The sequence below is a fragment of the Hemitrygon akajei genome, chromosome 1 (assembly GCF_048418815.1).
Source record: "Hemitrygon akajei chromosome 1, sHemAka1.3, whole genome shotgun sequence".
In the NCBI taxonomy this organism is placed as follows: domain Eukaryota; kingdom Metazoa; phylum Chordata; class Chondrichthyes; order Myliobatiformes; family Dasyatidae; genus Hemitrygon; species Hemitrygon akajei.
In genome coordinates, this window is record NC_133124.1 from 89150911 (window position 1) to 89172420 (window position 21510).

A 21510-nucleotide genomic window follows, 5' to 3' on the forward strand; every position below is an offset into this window, starting at 1 on the left:
AGAGCTGCTAGTGTGACTTCTTTATAATTGTTGGGGCCCAGGGTGAGTCAATAGTTTGTACGTCAGAAGATACCATTGTAGTGTCTTCTGCACAAAAATTCCAGCTTACACTTTAGTGTTGAAGGTACTATCTTCTGAAAGAGATTAAACTGGGACTGGGTCTATCCTCTCAGATGGGTGAGAATTACCAGGGTGAGCCAGCTTGACCAATATTTATCCCTCAATCTTTTCCAAAACAGGTTACTTGCTGCTTGCTTTTGTGGGAACTCATTGTGTGTAAATTAGATGCTGCCTTTCCTCTGTTAGAACACTGATTAACCGACTGGCGGTAAAATCAGAAATGGAATCAAAATTGGGTTTAATATCACTGATGTATGTTGTGAAATTTGTTTTGCAGCAGTAGTACTGTGAAATACGTAAAATATTGCTATAAGTTTCAATAAGAAATATATTAAAAGTAAATGAATAGTGCAAAAAGAGAGCAAAATAGTGATCACGAGGAAATCTGCAGATGCTGGAAATTCGAACAACAACACACAAAATGCTGGTGGAACACAGCAGGGCAGGCAGCATCTATAGGGAGAAGCGCTGTCGACGTCTCAGGCCGAGACCCTTCGTAAGGTCCTGACGAAGGGTCTCAGCCCGAAACGTCGACAGCGCTTCTCCCTATAGATGCTGCCTGGCCTGCTGTGTTCCACCAGCATTTTGTGTGTGTTGTTGCAAAATAGTGATGTAGTGTACATGGGTCAATTGGGATGGACTGACGAGCAGGTGTGGGACCATTCACAATAATAAATAAGATATCCTTAATGAAGTATGTGCAGTTAATTAATGATCATTTTTTTATGGAGGATGTTAATCACATTTATTTTTAATCATTTTTATATTACTTTGATTGCACATCAGTAGCGCTCATGGTTATCTTTCAAAATTCTGTAGATACTAGAACTGTTCATTTGGGGATTGGAGGGCAGCAAATATGACTATTATTTAAGAAAGGAGAATGCGAGAAAAAACTACAGATCCATTAATGTAACATCAGTAGTGAGGATATCACTGTGATCCATAATGAAGGTATAATAACAGAACATTTTTAAAAGAATACCATGATTAAGAAAAGCCAACATGGATTTAAGAAAAGGTAATGTTCAATTGGACTTCTAGAGTTCTTTGAGTTCTTAGAATACACTAAAGTTCAAAGTAAATTTATTATCAAAGTCCATTAAGTCACCATATAAAGCCCTAAGATTCATTTTCTTGTGGGGATACTTAATATGTGCAATCATAAAATTGAATCAGTGAAAGACCACACCAACAGGGCAGACAACCAGTGTGCAAAAGGCAATGAACTGCAAATACAAAAAGAAAGAAAAGGAATAATAATAATAAATAAGCAATGAATATCAAGAACATGAGTTAAAGAGTACTTGGAAGAGAGTCCATAGGTTGTGGGAACAATTGAAGTTGAGTGAAGTTATTCCCTCTGGTTCAAGAGCCTGATGGTTGAGGGGTAATAATTATTATTAAACATTGACATACCCCTGAAGCACCTGTACCTTCTTCCTAATGGCAGCAGTGAAGAGTATAAACTGGGTGGCAGAGGTCCCTGATCATACACACCGCTTTCCTGCGACAGCACTCCATGTAGATGTACTCAATAGTGGGGAAGGTTTTACCCATGATTGACTGGGCCATATCCACTATTTTTTGTAGGCTTTTCTCTTCAAAAACATTGGTCTTTCCATATCAGGCTGTGATAAGCCAGTCAATATACTTTCCACCACACATCGATAGGAGTTAAAGTTTTAAATGTCATGCCCCAAACTCCTAAGGAAGTAGAGGCACCACCATGCTTTATTTGGAATTGTTACTTGCATGCTGGGCCCAGGCCACGTTCTCTGAAATAATAACACCAAGGATTTTAAAGTTGCTGACTCTCTCTACCTCTGATCCTCTGAGGACTGGTTTACGGACCTCCAGTTTTCTCCTTCTGAGCTCATTAATCCACTCCTTGGTCCTGACATTGAGTAAGAGGTTGTTGTGGCACTATTCAGCCAGATTTTCAATGCTGATTCATCACCACCTTTGATTCAGCCTGCAACAGCAATGTTGTCAGCAAACCGATAGAAGGAATGGGAGCTAAACACAGCCTTATGGTGTACCTGTGCTAATGAAGATTGTGAAGGAGATGTTGTTGCCAATCCAAACTGACTGGGGTCTCCAAGTGAGAAATCAATGATCCAATTGCCCAATGAGGTTTTGAGACCAAGGTTTTGAAGCGTATTGATTAGTATTGAATAATGATAGTATTGAATGCTAAGCTATAGTTGATAAAGAGCATCCTGATGTATGCACCTTTGCTGTCCAGATATTCTAGGGTTGAGTGAAGAGCCAATGAGATGCCATCAGCAGTTGACCTGTTGTGTTGGTGGGCAAATTGGACTAAGCGGAATCAGTAGATGTGATGTGTTTAGATTTTCAGAGGTCTTTTGGAAAAGGTAGAATTGTAGGTAATGTACTGACGTGGATTGATCTGGTCATGGGCAGAAAGTAAGAAGTGGGAAAAACAGATCTTTCTCAGGGTAGCAGGCTGTGGCTATTGGATTACTGAATGGTCTTTGCTCCAGCGGTTCAGATGTTGTATTTTCAAGAACACTGGTGGTTCTAAAGCAGCTGAGGTTCAGTAAAGACAGTTCGAAAGGATGTAGACAAGATGAAAGAATGGATGAAGATGAGCTGATGGAATGTAATGTGTCATAATTTGAAGCCACCCACTTTGCTGCACAAACTAGAAAAGCAGCTTTTGCTTTAAATTTGAATGATTGATGCTCGTAAGTTGCTGAAGGCCAAACACATACAGCACGTGATCAGAAGGGCAAATGGTATGTTAGACTTTATAATGGGAATACAGAGTAAAGAAATATTGCTCTAGTTCTTCAGAGTCTTGCCAAGGCTGCACCTGGAGCACTGTGCACAATTTTGGTCTCCTTACACATATAAAGATGTGCCAGTCATGAAAGGAGCCCTTCGTATTTCAAATGCTACTGAGCTTGCTGTCTGAGGAGAGATTGCTTCATTCTCCACAGAGTTTGGAAGAATGGGATGAAAGTTCATAGAAACAAAATTCTTTTAGGGCTTAACAGGGTGGCAACATGGGGGGATATATTTGCCCTGGATAGGGAGTCACCTGGGGTTCACAGCCCAAGAGTAAGAGGTAGACAATTTAGGACTGAGATGCAGATAGGTCTCTTCACTCAGATGGTGAATCTTTGTAATTCTCAACTGGGAAGCTCTAGGGCCTCAGTGGCTGAGGAATCCATTCCAAACAGGTGAAAAGATCCATGCATGTTGATCGAACCTTGAATATGGGGATGGTTGAAGAAGATTGAATTGAGGAAAATCAGTCTCAATCTTGATAAATGGCAGGGCAGGAAAGAAGTCTTTTCATTTTCATTTTAAATCTTTTTATTGATTTAAAAAAATATGAAGACAAATACAAATCAGAGGAGAAGTTATATCAAATACATATTTCAATAAAGGTACAAGCACAAAAAGGAGTGTACACTGTCAAAATCATATATAGTATAACACTGAGCTAATACAAAAAAGGAACCACAACGCCTCTTAACGATTCAAAAAAAGGACCCAAAATTTTGTTGTTGAGAAGAAGAAAAACCCGCTAAACTAACCTAAAAACAAAAAAAAAAGACTGGGCATTTCATTTGAGGATATAATTACAAAAAAAAGGGGGAAATCCTTCTGGTCAAATCTGAAACATAACGGAGAAGAAAAGGGATTACCTAAAAAAGTGAAAAAAAGTAAAGAAGTCTTTCTTCTGCTTCCATTTCTTACATTGGAGTACAGGTGCCCCCTGCTTTTCGAATGTTCACTTTACACCACTTCGCTTTTACAAAAGACTGACATTAGTAACCTGCTTTCGCATTACCAAGAGGATTTTCGCTTTTACGAAAATTTTTCCCATATAAATTAATGGTTCTTCGCTTTACGCCATTTCGGCTTAAGAAAGGTTTCATAGGAATGCTCTACCTTTGTAAAGGGGGGGGGGGCACCTGTATAGCCATGGATTGTGGGCACAATTGGTTGGAGTGAAAGAAGTCTTTCTCTAGTACAACAGAGACCGAGGGGGAAATCTATTAGCAATTTACAAAATTATGAAAGTCATAGATGGAGTAGATGACCATTTTCCTTTTCCCCAGGATTGAAGTGTTTATTATCAGTGGGCATGCATTTAAGATGAGGGGGTAAATTCAAAGATGTGTGGGACAAGTTTTTACACGTGAGAGCTAGGTGCATGGAATTTGCTGCCTGGGGTGGTAGAGAAGGGAAAAAGGCATTCAGAGAGCTCTTAGCTAGACACATGAATGTGGAGGAAATAGGATATGGACATTGTGTAGGCAGAAGGGATAAGTTTAGTGGAAATTTGATTACTAATTTAATTAGTTCAACATAACTTGGTGAAAAGCAGTAGAAATTTTCAGAGAGAATCTACTTACATACAGTATATCAGCTTAAGAAATTGCTTTTAAAGCAACTATTAGTCCACTAATGGAAATGACGCAGAAATTGGCCGGATTGTAATCACGGATTAATTCTCAAGCATTCAAAAATAACCAACAAGGCACTATATGTCACAGATATTCTATCCAGTCCCCTGCTGTGATATTTTGAGCAATCTCAAAAACTGTGGTGAGGATGATTGTTTGTGGAAATTGAAATACAGTTTTGTACAGGAACACCTCCAGGGTAGAATGAAGCCTTTCTGAACATAATATGGTTATGTTTAATGTTGTCACTGTGTATGCCTAAAACAGGATTTGTATTTCAATCACAGCAGTTAAGTTTTTTTATTAGCTTGAAATATATATTTGTTCATTTTTTTTAGTCATTTACTTTAGTTTCAATGGAAGTCCTAGCCATTTCCAATGTCAGGCAACATGTCTTTTCATGCAGGCTCTTAAAGATTTTCAGTACAACATGAAGATACCTGATTGTTTTATTCATTACTCTTGAGCATTTCTTGTGCTAACTAAGACCGAAAATATGTTAATCAATTGCCCTCTGCACCATTTCACAGTCTGAATTCTTGGCTCTGGAAATGCGACGGGGCAAAGTTGCTTTCTTGTGGGACGTGGGTTCAGGAACAGCAAGATTAGAATATCCTGATCTTCAGATTAACACCAACAAGTGGTACAAAATTCACGCTGCCAGGCAAGTTGATGTTCCTTCGTGCCACATAGTCATGATACTAATTATTAATTGCTTGTTAAGTACCAAAAAGTCTTTGAAGATTGTGTGGTCAGTAGTGATATAATGTGGTGTCAGTCTATATTACTCACCAGGGAAAAAAACGTACTTTAATTTTCTGTAGATACTGTAATTTGGAAAAATAGATATTGTGGCAGTTCTTGAGATGGGTTCATATGGTCATCCTTTAGTGATCTTACATCGACAAATCTTGAGTTGGATGGTGCTGGAAACTGCTGACAGCAACAGTCAGAGCTGCTAACATTCAGCCATTGAAAGTCCCAGATTTCCCCACATACCCTGTGAAATGTGGAATTCTTGCACCCGCTAAGAAGGCCAGCTCAGCAGTTCTCTGTACCTCTGCTGTCCAAATGGATCCCAGAGGCAGGCTACAATATTGTTGGGTCTCCACACATGCATTTACCATCCTGCTCGGTTTTCATCATCAACGATGTTTCTTTTTACTTTTATCTTTCTCTATCCCTTCTAGCAAGAACTTAAGCTGATACTCCCACAGGACTTGCATGCTGGCTCAGAAGGGCAACTTCCAGGATCACTGGAAAACAGTAGAAGCTGTGCCTTTCAGAGGAAAAGGAATTTGCATCCAGTCCTGATATATCCAGAAGTCTGGGTCAGCTACTTATAACTATTAGTGAATGATGGAATGTCTGCCCTGCCATTCGGTTGGCCCATAGATGCTCTGCATCCCAATGCTATTTGCATTTTGCTTCCAAAGTCTTCGTGCCCTGATTGAGTAGAATCCATAAAAAGCCCACCCACAGTTTCCTTTGCAACTCAAGGTGTCATGCTGTAGCATAAGCAAAATGATTCATATTCACGACAGCAAATATGACAGTGTAGGTGAATATTCTATCTTGGATCAACTTCCACCTTGAAAATGTCTTTAATGGTGTTTAGTGTATAGTGTGCTCTGCTTTACACGTAGTGAGAGCCAGAGGAAATAAATCCATCTGTCTGCCGTAAAGAAGTATATTTGTGCTTCTGGTTGCCCTGAGTCACTTCCATTCAACAATTTGCATATTGTAATTATGATGATAGGTTTGGACGTATGGGTACCCTATCCATTCAAGAAGTTGGATCTTCTGCTTCAGACAAACCAGTCATAAAGAAAGCTACATCTCCTGGAATTTCGACAGTGCTTGATGTGAATAATTCCACGCTGGTTTTCGTTGGAGGCTTGTCGAAGCGAGTGAAGGTCAGTTGCAATATTAGGTCATTTCAATCACTGTTGGTGTCCACCTTCTCTTACGTCTACATCAATGATTTGCAATGACTTCATTCCACTTGTGCGCAGAAAGCACCGGCGGTGAAGGTTACCCACTTCAAAGGCTGCATGGGCGAGGCGTTTCTTGATGGAAGGTCTATTGGTTTGTGGAACTATCGAGAGAGAGAAGGGAAATGCAGTGGGTGTTTTGCAAGGTAACGCCTTTCATTCTTCCAGCTTTAATAGCATCTTCTTAATTTTCACTTGAATAAACATTGTGCCCCTCAAAATTTAAGGCATCAAGCACAAAGGGAAAAATTGCAACAAAGTCAAAGGCCAAGGAAGTGCACCTAATGGTGCCTTGTAATGCTTCACTCAATACCAACTACAGTATCATTGTAGAAGTCACCACTTCTCACGTTACCCATTCAATGGCTTTTTTGCATGAGAATTGGTTTCGTTGCTGATTTAACAGCACAATATTGCTTGTTGAGAAATCATTCTCCCCCACTCATAAGACACTATTGGTTTCACATCAATAGTATATTTCCCATTAATGATTCTTCTGATATTTCTCCATCATGAATTGAATAGAATTGACTTTATTTCTTGCATCCCTCACATACATGAAGAGTAAAAATCTTTACGTTACATCTCCGTCTAAATGTGCAATTTATATTAATTTATAATAAATAGTATGTACAACAGGACAGTATAACCTAGAAGTACAGTTGTGTCAGCATAAATTAATCAATCTCATGGCCTTGTGGAAGAAGCTGTCCCAGAGCCTGCTGGTCCTGGCTTTTATGCTGTGGTACCGTTTCCCAGATGGCAGCAGCTTGAACAGTTTGTGGTTGGGGTAACTCGGGTCCCCGTTGATACTGTGGGCCCTTTTTACACACCTGTCTCTGTAAATGTCCTGAACAGTGGGAAATTCACATCTACAGATGTGTTGGGCTGTCCACACCATTCTCTGCAGAGTCCTCTGATTGAGGGAAGTACAGTTCATATACCAGGCAGTGATGCAGTCGGTCAGGATGCTCTCAATTGTGCCCCTGTAGAAAGTTCTTAGGATTTGGGGCCCATACTAAACTTCTTCAACAGTCTGAGGTGAAAGAGGTGCTGTTGTGCCTTTTTCATCACACAGCTGGTGTGTACAGACCACGTGAGATCCTTAGTGATGTTTATGCCAAGGAACTTGTTCATTCTCTCATCCCCAGATCCACTGATGTCAATAGGGGTTAGCCTGTCTCCATTCCTCCTGTAATCCACAACCAGCTCCTTTGTTTTTGCAACATTGAGGGAGAGGTTGTTTTCTTGACACCACTGTGTCAGAGTGATGATTTCTTCTCTGTAGACTGCCTCATTATTATTTGAGATTAGGCCAATCAGTGTAGTATTGTCAGCAAATTTAATCAGCAGATTGGAACTGTGGGTGGCAACATTTATTAGATATAACCTCATTTATTAGATGTTTAGATGCTTTGTTGCTTGCTAATGATTGCAAAGTACAGACAGCTGCAAATAAAATTAAACATCAGGTCACAAGGATCTGGTGCCTAGGAATGCTGTGGCTCTTATATTCTGCTTGAAGTTTAAAGCTGGCATATCTCCTGCCATCACCCTGACCCCAATTCTATCAAAGCCTTCACATGACTTCTTGGGAGGAAGGAATTGTGATTAATATTGTTTTTATCATGATGATTGTAAGTTATCAACATGTGGTGTGACAGTAGGAGATCTGGAGCGATATGATCTGAGGAAGAGGTACTGATTCACACACAGTCACATGTTTGATTTGTAAAGTGATCTAAATTTTAGAATTGTGGGCGAATCCACATACATTGGATTTTAGGTGGAAAGGGAGGGAAGCAGATTATTTGGAGATAAGCATTGTGTGTCCTCTGCAGATCCCAACATGAAGACATTGCTTTTCACTTTGATGGTAGCGGCTACTCCGCTGTTGAGAAGGTATTGCGCTCTACGTCAACTCAGCTGGTAATGCACTTCAGCACGTTCTCACCAAATGGCCTATTCCTGTACCTGGCTTCAAATGGCACTGTAAGTGTGAGGCATCTTAGATTACCTCATCAGCGGCTTTCTCTATAACTGTGTATTTTATAAAGTTCAAACAGTTCTGAAAAATACTTCCATTTATTTCCTCTCTGGGCTATGAATTTTGAAAATATCAAACAATTGATTTTATATACACATACAGTTTTTGTATTTTTGTTACATATTCCTTGGGGCAACAGGTAAAGCTGCTGACTCTCAGTATCAGTGAAATTGTACAATCTATATGAGTTTGCACGTTCTTCCTGTGACCATGCTTTCTCCTCTCCATCACCACCCCACTCCCAACTGTAAATCATACTGATGGGCTGATTCGCCACAGCAATCAACTTTGGACTAACTAAGCAGTAGAATATTCAATGAGGTGTTAATGGGCATGTGGGAGAGAATAAGGTTACTGACAAAATAAGGGTGGGGGGGAGGAATGAATGCGAATGATGGCATTGCTCTGATGGGAGCTGGAATGGAGCAGATGGGCTGAATAGTCTCCTGTCTAACAGTAAATATGCTGAATGTATTCCATTCCAGGCAGTTGTAGAAGCTTGAAAGAATTTAGCATTTATTTTAAAAGTGTATTTATATTTAACTTAATTATTTTAGGAGCAATGATAATGTAAAATATTATTACTTAAATAAATAGGACTTCAAATTTTATTTTTCTTCCATTATTGGCATAAAACTTGTGAGAACTGGTTAAATGTATTTCAAACCCAACAAGATTCTTCTTAATATTGGAGACCCTCGAAAGAAACATACTGTATATACTTGTGAGATATCTTATCCACTGAATTTTATGGCCAATTCCCCACAGACCCTCAAATATCAATCCAATTGCCTTCATATTTCTTCTTTTGTTTCACTATCTTTTTATTTATTTGAGAAAATGTGCTGTGACAGAAGGATTGCTCATTAACTGTTTGTCTCTGGATTTCAGTCACCCTATAGGGTGCTTTGACAGTATCTCAGCATGAGGCAGAATAGCCTATTTCTGACAGGGAATGCCTCAGCTACAAGCAGGCCATCCTGCTCTGATGCCACACTGCCAAAACCTGACAGATTCAAAGGAAGATAAAAGTGTGCACTTGTTTGCTTATAGACTAAAATGAAGCAAATCGTAAATACTATAGCACTGTGGCATCGTACACTTGAAGTGCTGTATCGAACTGATACTTTGATCATGAACACAGTGATGGCTCAATCACGGGTACTTGAAATCCTGTGTTAGCAATGTAGGCCAATCTGAGTCAGTCTGAGCCTTCATTAGAAATTTCTTTGGATGTGAAATTCCCTTTTGTCTGTAAAACATCAAAAGGGTGAAACTTTTTTCCCCCAGACAGAGCAGCTGCTCCGGGGCCATTTCCCTGACGGGGAAGTTAATTCATTGAGAAGCAATGTGGGTTTGTTCTTTGCAAAGCGAAGAGTTAGAATTGCAACTTGTTCGAGATATTTTGTTTTCCTGGTTTATCAGCTTCCTTTCTAGATCCTTCCATAGAAAGTAAATAATGGCACAGCTTTACAGACAAACAAAAAAAGTGGGCCACAAGCACATTTTCCAGTGAGTAGATGTCTTCCTGCCGAAACAGAATATCAGAGGTCAAGTTCCGCTCCACTGAGTTGAGCACAGAGGTCTAGCCCGAGATAGCAGTGCAGTACAGTGGAAATGCTGAAGCACTAAAAGGTTAGAACTTGGCACACGGAACACGTACAGGACAGGAACAGGCACTTTAGCCCTTGGTGACTGTGCCAGCTACGATGCCAATTCAAACTAATCCCTCCATCTCCTGCCGGTTTGTGTACCTCCCAAATATTGCTGACATGTCTCTACCCTGGCTGCCCATTCCAGGCACCAAGCACTCTGTATTAAAAAAAAACTTGCCATATAAATCTACTTTAATATTTCTCTGATTCACCTTAAAACTATCCCCTCTAGGCTTTGACATTTACATCTCAGGAAAAAGACTACCTGTCATGCCTAGGCCTCTCATACTTTTGTATATATATAGAAATATAAGAAATAGGAGCAGGAGTAGGCCATCTGGCCCATCGAGCCTGCTCTGCCATTCAATAAGATCATGGCTGATCTGGCCATGGACTCATCTCCACCTACCTGCCTTTTCCCCATAACCTTTAATTCCCCTACTGTGCAAAAATCTATCCAGCTTTGCCTTAAATATATTTACTGATGTAGCTTCCACTGTTTCATTGAGCAGAGAATTCCACAGATTCATCCACTCTCTGAGAAAATCAGTTCCTCCTTATCTCCATCCTAAATCTACTCCCCCAAATCTTGAGACTATGTCCATAGTTGTAGTCTCACCTACCAGTGGAAACAACTTTCCTGCCTCTATCTTATCTGTCCCTTTCATAATTTGATGTTTCTATAAGATCTCCTCTATTCTTCTGAATCCTGGCAAGTACAGTCCCAGGCGACTCAATCTCTCTTCATAGGTTAACCCTTTCATCTCTGGAATCAACCTGGTGAACCTCCTCTGCGCCGCCTCCAAAGCCAGTCTATCCTTCCTCGAGTAAGGAGACCAGAACTGCACGCAGTACTCCAGGTGCAGCCTCGCCAGTATTCTATACAGTTGCAGCATAACCTCCCTGCTCTTAAATTCAATCCTTCTAGTAATCAAGGCCAACATTTCATTTGCCTTCTTGATAGCGTGCTGCATCTGCAAACCAACCTTTTGTAATTCATGCACACACACTCCCAAGTCCCTCTGCACAGCTGCGTGCTGCAATTTTTTACAATTTAAATAATTGCTCTTACATTTTTCCTTACAAAGTGGATGACCTCGCATTTACCGACATTGTACTCCATCTGCCAGACCCTTACCCTCTCACTTAACCTATCTATATCTCTCTGTAGACTCTCCATATCTTCTGCACAGTTCCCTCTTCCACTCAATTTAGTATCATCAGCAAACTTAGGTACTCGGTCCCCTCTTCCAGATTGTTAATGTAACAGTGAACAGTTGCAGGCCCAGCACTGACCCCTGCAGCACACCGCTCACCACTGATTGCCAACCAGAGAAACACCCACGTACCCAACTCTGCTTTCTATTAGTTAACTATTATCCGCTATCCATGCTAATACATCACTCCCAACTCTATGCATTGTTACCTTACGGATAGATCTTTTATGCAGCAACTTATTGAATGCTTTCTGGAAATAGGCCTGTCAGGTCGCCCCTCAGCCTCTCGCCCTCCAGTGAAAGAAATCCAAGTTTGACTTATTCCTCCTTATGGTTATTATTCTCTAATCCAGACTACATCCTAGTGAACCTCTTCTGTGAGGCCTCCAAGTCCTTTCTGTATTGCAGTGATCAGAAGTACATACAGTATTCCAAATATGGCCTGACCAAAGTTTATAACTTCTGTGACTACATGTAACTAACAGTAGAAGGCTATATGACCCATCGAGCTTACAGCACCTTTCAATAAGACAATGGCCCCTCCAATCTTCACCTCCTTTTGCTTGCTCAGTACCTCCATAGTCAAAAGATTTATCCATCAAAGCTTTAAATATATTTTATGAGTCAGCATCCACAACTTTCAAAGAACTGCAGAGATATCTCAATATTGCAAACCAAGTAGAATCATCGATTAGTGTAGCACAGAAGGAGGCTATACAGGGCATTGAACCTTTCCCATCAGTCACCTGCCCGTGTTTTCTGCCCATTGACCTGTAACTACTTCTCTCTCAAGGTGTCTCTCTAAGCACCTTTGAAGACAGTGCTAGATTCTGTTTCCACTAGTCTTGCAGGCAATGAATTCAAGATCAAAGATCCAAGATGGCGGCACGACGCAGCTTGCAGCGGCCACACCAGAGCTGATTATCTGTTATTTGTGAAGCGGGGTGCCGTGCGCAATCATAATCGGATGAAAAGCGGACGTGGGAGCACGGAGGAACATCTGGAAATCTCCAGGAAGACCTTCTTCGTTGCTGCTGCTGCTGTGAGGTCCGGGCCTTTGCTGGAAAGAACAGGCCCCCAGTCCTCGGGGTTGTGTTTCCGATGGCCGTTGGCGGGGCCGTCTTAATACGCTCGGCAGAGGATGGTGCCCTGAGAAGCTGTGCCGGAGGGAATGGTCGGAGGCTCGGAGGTTCAACAGACTTGGAGTCCTGCAATCTGGACGCTTTCACTGTGTGCTGTGTCTGCGAGGCTGAGTCGGGCAGCGCAGTGGAAGTCCATAGCGGGGCTATTCTCTTCTGCCACTGGTGTGAGAGGACGAGTCTATCGGGACCCTGAGGACTTCTGGAAACTGTGTGGTGGTTTCTTTCGAACTTATAGTCTTTTAACATCTTTGGACTATTTTTACTATGCCCATGGTCTTTTTTTTAATCAATTATGCTATTGTTTGCTCTATTGTAACTATATGTTGTAACTATGTGGTTTTGTGCAGGTCTTGTAGCTTTAGTTTTTGGTTTTATTTGGTGGGATTGGAGCTCCTTTCCGGGGAATGCGCTAGACGGTAGCGCGATGTTAATACGCAGCAGCCTCTCTGGACTCTGGATTGGGGATTGCCAATCGTTACGTGGGTTTTCTGGTGTAGTCTGTTTTGTCATGCTTTTGTGATATCATTCTGGAGGAACATTGTCTCATTTTTTAACTGCATTGCATTTGTGGTTTCTAAATGACGAATAAACTGAATCTGAATCTGAATCATAACCACCATCTGCATAAGTTTTTCCTTACATATTCCCTCTATCTTTTGTGCAATATTTTAACTCGGTGCCCCTAGTCTTTGAGCCATCCATTTCTCAGAACAGCTTCCATTTATCACCTTGATCTAAATCACTCATGATGGTGTACTGTATACTTTAATCAAACATCATACCTCTCTCTAACTCTTTGCTGCCAGAACATCGGCCCTTAATTAATTCTTTTACGTTGTTATTTGCATCAAGTTGGTTTCTGCAAATTGGCTGCCTTTCCACATTACAACAGTGATTCAGTCCCTGACACTACATCTGCTGTAATGCATCTTTATGATTCTCCAAGGTCATAAAGACACAATGCAAATGTGCATATTTCCGTTTTCCAAATTCAAGTAGATGAGTTATAATACTGGAAGTGGTTGACGATGATTAGTATAAATTTTCAACTGATCCCATCTACTGTTAATTATCTTTTACCAGAGGGATTTCTTAGCTGTGGAATTAGCAGACGGGAAAGTTCGTGTGACCTTTGACCTTGGATCTGGAGTTCTGACACTCGTGTCCAAGAAACGATATAACAATGGAACTTGGTTTAAGATTGCATTTCAACGTAATCGCAGACTAGGTAAGACAACCAAGCAATGAGCCAATCATCAAACTTTGATTTTCTTTTATTTGCTGTTTTTAAAAATTGAAAGATTTCTATATTCAGAGGTGCATTGTAATGAACCTAAGTCACAGAGTTGTATGGTCCTTCCATGTCCATGCTGACATTTATTGCTCAAATACACTAATCCCTTCTTTCCATATTAGGACCAAATCCTTCTATGCAAGAAACAAAGGGTGTCGTAGATGCTGGAAAATGAAAATGAAAACAGAAAATGCTCAAAAAAAGAGCATATCAACCTGTATCTGTGGGAAGAGAAACAGTTAATGTTTCCAGTCATCAGAACTCTGAAAAGCTTCTACTCCCTTAGATGTGGTCTGACCTGCTTAGCATATACAGCATTTTATGTTTTTATTTAATATCCTCCATATTTTGCTTATTTACACACCTGTCTACATTTCTTTTGAATGAAGCAGTTCTGCCTGCTTGCAGTCTCTTTTCTAGCAGCATATTTAAACACTGTCTGTGTAAAAATATCATCTCTCTCAGATCTCTCACATTTAACCTATAGCACCATGTTTTTGAATTTTAAGTCTTGAGTTCTCCTGCAGATGTGGTGCTAACCTTCTCTGTTTTGATTTGGTTGGACATTACTCACACTATTTGAAACATAGAGTGACAGAGCATGAAAATAGGCCCTTCTTCCCATGAGGTCTACACTGACCCTAAACCACCATCGTTACACTAATGCATGTTATTCTCTCCACATTCCCAAGATGCCAGTTTTACTTCTTTGATACCATGAGATAACTCAGTGTTATTTAGAGATAAGACATTTTCTGACACTGAATATCAATTCATACATACAGTGTAAAATAATGAGATGTTTTGACACACAAAGTATGAGATGAAACTGAATATTATTTCTCTTTTAAAAAAATGTTTGAATATAATTGGACAGTAGGAATCTCCCAGAACGTTTCAGATTTCTTTGCTTCTTGTAAGTTCTCTCCTCTCCACACCTGCCTCTTCATGAAATTCTAGTGTAAATTCCTTGCTCCAGAACTCCATTGCTTAACCATATTCAAAAGCTTGTAAAGTAATTGAGACTATAGGTCAGTCATTGGATTATAAGACCATAGTCATTAGGCCCATCAAGTCTGCTCTGCCATTCAATCATGACTGATTCTTTTCTCCCCGGCCTTCTCCTCGTAACCTTTGATGCTGTGGCCAATCAAGAGCCTATCAATCTCTTCCTTAAGTACACCCAACAACTTGGCATCCACAGCTGCCCGTGGTAACAAATTCATCACCGTCTGGCAAAAGAAATTTCTCCACATCTCTGTTTTAAATGGATGCCCCTCTATCCTAAGGCTGTGCCCTCTTGTCTGAGACTCTTGCACTATGGGAAACATCCTCTCCATGACACTCTGTCTAGGCCTTTCAACATTCTAAAAATTTCAATGAGCTGTTCCCTCAAACTTCTAAACTCTATCGTGTACAGGCCCAGAGCCATCAAACAGTCCTCATATGATATCCCTTTCATTCCTGGAGTCATCTTTGTGAACCTCCTCTGGACTCTCTCCAATGACAGCACATCTTTTCTAAGATGAGGGGCCCAAAACTGTTCACAATACTCAAGGTGAGGCCTCACCAGTGTCTTATAAAGCCTCAGCATTACATTACTCTTGCATTCTAGACCTCTTGAGATGAAAGCTAACATTGCATTTACCTTCCTCACCACTGATTCAACCTGCAAATTAACCTTCAGGCTGTTCTGCACAAGAACTCCCAAATCCCTTTGCATCTCAGATTTTTGGATTCCCTCCCCGTTTAGAAAATAGTCTGCACATTTATTCCTACTACCAAAGTACATGACCATGCATTTTCCAACACTGTATTTCATTTGCCACTTTCTTGTCCATTCTCCTAATCTGTCTAAATCCTTCTGCATCCTACCTGTTTCCTCAACACTACCTGCTCCTCCACCAATCTTTGTATCATCTGCAAACTTGGTAACAAGGCCATCTATTGTATCATCTAAATCATTGATATACAGCATAAAAAGAAGTGGTTCCAATACTGACCCCTGTGGAACACCACTAGTCACTGCTGGCTAACCAGAGAAGGATCATTTTATTCCCACTCGCTGCCTCCTACCAATCAGCCAATGCTCTAACTAGTGACTTTCCTGTAATACTATGGGCTCTAACTTGATAAGTAGCCTTATGTGTGGCACCTTTTCAAAAGGCGTCTGAAAATTCAAATATACAACATCCACTTTATCTATCCTACTTGTAATCTCCTCAAAGAATTCCAACAGGTTCATTGGGCAAGGTTTTCCCTTAAGGAAACCATGCTGACTTTGCCTTACCTTGTCCTGTGCCACCAAGCACTCCATCACCTCATCCTTAACAATTGACTCCCAACATCTTCCCAACCACTGAGGTCAGGCTAACTGGTCTATAATTTCCTTTCTGCTGCCTTGCTCCTTTCTTAAAGAGTGGAGTGACATTTGCAATTTTCCTTTACTCTGGAACCATGCCAGAGTGCAATGATTCTTGAAAGAACATTACGCACGCCTCCACAATCTCTTCCGCTACCACCTTCAGAACCCTAGGATACAGTTCATTTGGTCCAGGTGACTCACACACTTTACGTCTTTCAATTATTTGAGCACCTTCTCCCTTGTAATAGTAACTTCACTCACCTCTCTTCCCTCACACTCTTCAACATCTGGCACACTGCTCGTGTCTTCCACAGTGAAGACTGAAGCAAAATACTCATTTAGTTTATCTGCCATCTCTTTGTCCCCTGTTATTATTCTCTGGCCTCATTTTCTAGCAATTCTATATCCACTCTCATCTCTCTTATTTTTTATATACTTGAAAACATTATTTCTATCCACCTTTGTATTGTTTGTTGGCCTGCTTTCATCTTTTCCCTCCTAATGATTCTCTTTAGTTGCTGTCTATAGGTTATTAAAATCTTCCCAATCCTCTATGTTCCCGCTAATTTTTGCTTTGTTGTATGCCCTCTCTTTTTCTTTTATATTAGATTTGACTTCCTTTGTCAGCCACAGTTGTACTACTTTGCCATTTGAGTATTTCTTTATTTTTGGAATACATCTATCCCATACCTTCCTGGTGTTTCCCAGAAACTCAAACCATTGTTGCTCTGCTGTCATCCCTAACAACATGTCTTTGCTGATTCTAACTTAATTTACTCAGTTTGGGTCCATCGCCCATTCTGAACCCTTCCTGACTTTTATTGTTGCTGGGACTCATTTTCCACATTTCATCAGTAAACGGATGAGAACTTTTCCATTCGAGTGATGTTAATATGGCTCGTATGGGATTATTGACTTTACCTTTGTGCCCCTCGTATTCTGCAATTGTCTGCAGATGCTGAAACGTGGAGCCAAAATAAACAAGGTGCTGGGGGACTCGGTGGTTAGGCTGCATTTAGAACATAGAACAGCACAGTGCAGTACAGGCTCTTTGGCTCACACTGTTGTGGAGGGAAATGCTGAGGCAGTGTTTTGGGTCAAGGCCTTTCATCTGATTTGGCAAGAAATTCAGCCAGAAAGGATGTAATAATAGTGTCCATTGATAGATGATGTCCGTATTTCCCAAAAGCGATAACTGGCAGTTAGTTTCTGTCATCTGTCTTTATACAGGGAGTACACGATGATCAGAGGCATACATGTGGGCCTTTATTTCACAGTAGTATCATGTCACCAGGAACATTAAAAAAGAGTATCTTTATCAATGTTCACAGGTGTTTTGGCTGTCATGGACCCATTTAATTCAACTGACCGAGAAACTGTCCAAGGAGAATCGCCGGGAACTGCTTCCGATCTCAACCGTGGGCACAAAGATCCAATATATATAGGGGGTCTACCTCGTTCCAGAACTTACAGGTACTTAATTTGTAAGCAGACTTACGTTCCAAGTTTGCTCTACTGATGCAAATCTCCCTGAATATAACAAGATAGATGACTGTAATCTTCTAGTAATCTCATTTTTGACTTAAAATGTATTTTTAATCTAGCTGCTTCAGACCGCCGTTCATGTTGATTCCAGTTACTTTCTAAACATTGTATAGCTAGACAGTTAGGTTGAAAGATCAGGTGGTCTAAGGGTGTACATCCTTAAAATAGATGAACTGGTGCAGAAAATGAAACAAAATGTTCAGTGACTGGTATTTGCAGAGTACCGGAATACACATGGAGAGCTGTATAGTAAACAGTTATATTCACCTCATAATAAGATGGATGGATTCAATCCTACTGGATCTCCCTCGTTGATCTATTTCCCTGGTATATTGATGACTGTATTGGCATTAATCCCTTCTCTCATACAGAAAATGAATGTTCCATTACATTTTCTGCCAGTTTCCACTCAGCTATCAATCTCACCTGGTCCACCTATCATTTTTCCTGTTTCTCATTTGTAGAGATGGGTTAGTGTTTCTATACTGTCATGGACTGCCACCGTTAACTTGACAAGCCTATTTCCTCCCTGCTTCCCACAAGGATACCACTCTCCCAAATCCTCCAGCTCTGTTTTATCCGTTCTGATGACCAGACTTTCTAGCCTAGTTTTTTTCAAAATGTATTTTTTCACCTTAACTATAACTTCCTATCTACGGTATTTGACGGGACTCTCACCACAAGCAATATTAAAGTTCTCCTTGCAATCACCTTCCTCTCATATCACCCAGATGCATCTTCTACAACCCACTCACCCAGGTGTATTCTGAAGGGATTGTACTCATGGTGATTTCATTCTACTCCAATATCCTCCTCTCTGCCCATGAAGCCTCACTTAGTTTGCAACACTTGTCTTTTGGCCCCTTTTGTTCCCACCATCCAGAGATCAGAAACTCGATCTAGATCAGGGGTTCTGAACCTGGGGCCCATGGACCTCTTGGTTAATGGTAGGGGTCCATGGCATAAAAAAGATTAGGAACCCTTGATCTAGATGAAGCAACATTTCAGATAACCGGACTTAACAGTGCATTAGAACTGGCCGGTTCTGATGAAAGATCATCAAAATTGGTAACGTTAATTGTTTTTGTCTCCACAGATGCTGCCTGATTTGCTGCATATTTAAAGCATTCGCATTAATTTCAGAAATCTGGCTAATTGCATGACTTTATATCTCAGCAACTCCTGTGGCTCATTCTCTACTGTTCTGCATCTCCTGTTTGCAGCTGCTCAGATAGATTAGCCACAGTGTTCATCCGCTCTGGTAAATTAGCCATGGTGAACAAGCCTTCCTTGGTCTCTCTTACCTTGCACCACCAACTTTTATGTCATCAGCCTCTCTTCATTTCCTCCCTATAGTCTACATTCCCTTTGTTCCCCTTTCCCCTTTTAACTGCTCACCAATTAAAAGCATGTTCAATTTCCATCTATTCCCATTCTGACAAAAGGCTGTGGAATTGAAATGTTAACTTTGAATCTTTGTCCACAGATGCTGTCTGACTTGCTGAATATCCAGCATTTTCTGTTTCAATTCTATATTTTCTTCTCTAGTATTATCAACATGCAGCATTACCTCTGCTGCCTGGCCTGCTGAGTATAGCCAGTACTTTCTGGTCATATGTTACTTTTCTTCTTTGATACTTAAATCTACAATGGTGTGATGCTGTCACCAACCCATGTTTTTACTTCAACCGTTGGCAATCTTTCAGGAAAGAAGTTCTCAGCAAATCATTTGTGGGCTGCTTGAAGAAGGTGGAGATTTACCGATCTACATTTGACCTGCTGAGGAATTCCTTAGGTGTGAAGAAAGGCTGCTTGCTTGAGGTAAAAGAAAAGAGAATTTTCATGAAGAACATAAGAATTGGCTCAAGGCCATCAGACTTCTTAAGCCTACTCCACCATTCATCAAGATCATGGCCGATCTTTTACTTCATGCTATTTTCTTGCCCTATCCCCATATAACTTGATGTCTTTGGATTTTATTCATATCCCAAAAGCGATTGATATCTGAGTTAAAAAAAACTGATCCCTACAGTGTAGAAAATTCCAAAGCTTCACCACCATCTGAGTGAAGAACTTTCTCCATGTCTCAGCCCTAAATGATTTATCCTGTTTTTTGAGATGATGAGCCCTGAAGAACTTATCTTGCAGTGAGATCACCTCTCATTCTTCTCAATGTTAGAGAATGTTGGACATTGGATGGTGGAGCAGGCTTCATGGGACAAATAGCCAACTCTTGCTTCTAATTTCTTACGCTCCTTTTTCAAGATAGATTCTTCTCTCCCTCCCCCATTAGCTTAGCTGTTATTGTGCCTTTGAACACCACATAGATAATATGTGACAATGATTAAACCAGATACGCCTAGCTGTCCAGGCAATATCAGTTAATGTTTTAGGTCAAGGATGTCAGTATTTAGGTCATCGTTTCTCAATATTGTAGGTGGTTGGCCAAAAATATAAACACCTTTCTCTCTCTACAGACGCTGACTGAGCTGTTGTGTATTTACAGCATTTTCTACTTCTATTTCCAAGTTCCAGCACCTGCATCTTTTCCCTTATTGTAATTTGTGTCATTCATCTTAGTGTTGTAAAGTTGATTAACTTTAGTTTCTTGAGTACAAAGACCAAAACTATGGTCTCAATGGAAATGCTGTCAATAACGTTTATGTTTTTGACTTAACAGCCTATCCGGAGTGTGAGTATTTTCAGTGATGGGTACATTCAGTTACGGCCCAAGGTCCTACCACTGGAAGCAAAGTTAATGGCGACATTTGCTACCAAGAATGACACCGGGCTTATCTTAGCTGGTATGGGCAAAACAACTGGAGGCCGTAATCGGCGGCAGACAAAAATGGTGAGTCCTCTGGAAGAGACTTGATTGAATCTGTGGGGAGTGATTGGGGAGGGGCGCTGAAGAAAATGTTTTTACAGAGTTCTGGGGAACACTGCGTGAGAATGTCCGGAAGTCCAGGAGTTGCTTTCAGATGTGAACTGAGAATAAAGGAAAAACATTGCAGGACTATTTAGAAGTAGGATTTTGTGGATGTAGAGAGATTACAGAGGGAGAGACAGATTGGAAGAATGGACAAAGAAGTGACAGATAGAATACAGTGTTGAAAAGACTAAGTCGTAGGAACAGAATTAGACCATTCAGCCCATCAAACCTGCTCCACTATTCCATCATGGCTGATTTATTATCCCTCTTAACACCATTTTCCTGCTTTCTCCCCATAACATTTGACACCATTAATAATTAAGAAACTAGCAACCTCCGCTTCAAATATACCCAATGACTTGGCCTTCGCAGCCATCTCCAGTAGAAGTGGTAGAGGCAGGTTCGGTATTGTCATTTAAAGTAAAATTGGATAGGTATATGGACAGGAAAGGAATGGAGGGTTATGGGCTGAGTGCGGGCCAGTGGGACTAGGTGAGTATGAGCATTGGCACGGACTAGAAGAGCCGAGGTGGCCTGTTTCTGTGCTGTAATTGTTATATAGTTATAGAAAGAGAAAGTATAGCAAATATTGTGCCCTTAAACTGGGAAACAACAGTTCAGATATTCTTACATCAGTAGGAAGGAAATTATTGGAGATGATTTTAAGGGAACAAGATTTATGGTTATTTGGAAAGACAGTAATTGTTTAGGGGGTGTCAGCATGGTTTGATGGCGCGAAAATCACAATCTTTTG

At 40.6% G+C, this 21510-nt stretch overlaps 1 protein-coding gene across 1 annotated transcript in view; it reads left to right on the plus strand.

The window, feature by feature from the left end:
• lama1 (laminin, alpha 1) overlaps positions 1-21510 on the plus strand; it is a 346216-nt gene that overhangs the window by 275438 nt on the left and 49268 nt on the right. The window contains exons 46-53 of the mRNA XM_073047634.1: positions 5096-5229; positions 6325-6481; positions 6581-6705; positions 8401-8551; positions 13704-13848; positions 17611-17752; positions 19531-19645; positions 20505-20675. Coding sequence (XP_072903735.1) covers positions 5096-5229; positions 6325-6481; positions 6581-6705; positions 8401-8551; positions 13704-13848; positions 17611-17752; positions 19531-19645; positions 20505-20675 — 1140 coding nt within the window. The remainder of the gene's footprint in view (positions 1-5095; positions 5230-6324; positions 6482-6580; positions 6706-8400; positions 8552-13703; positions 13849-17610; positions 17753-19530; positions 19646-20504; positions 20676-21510) is intronic.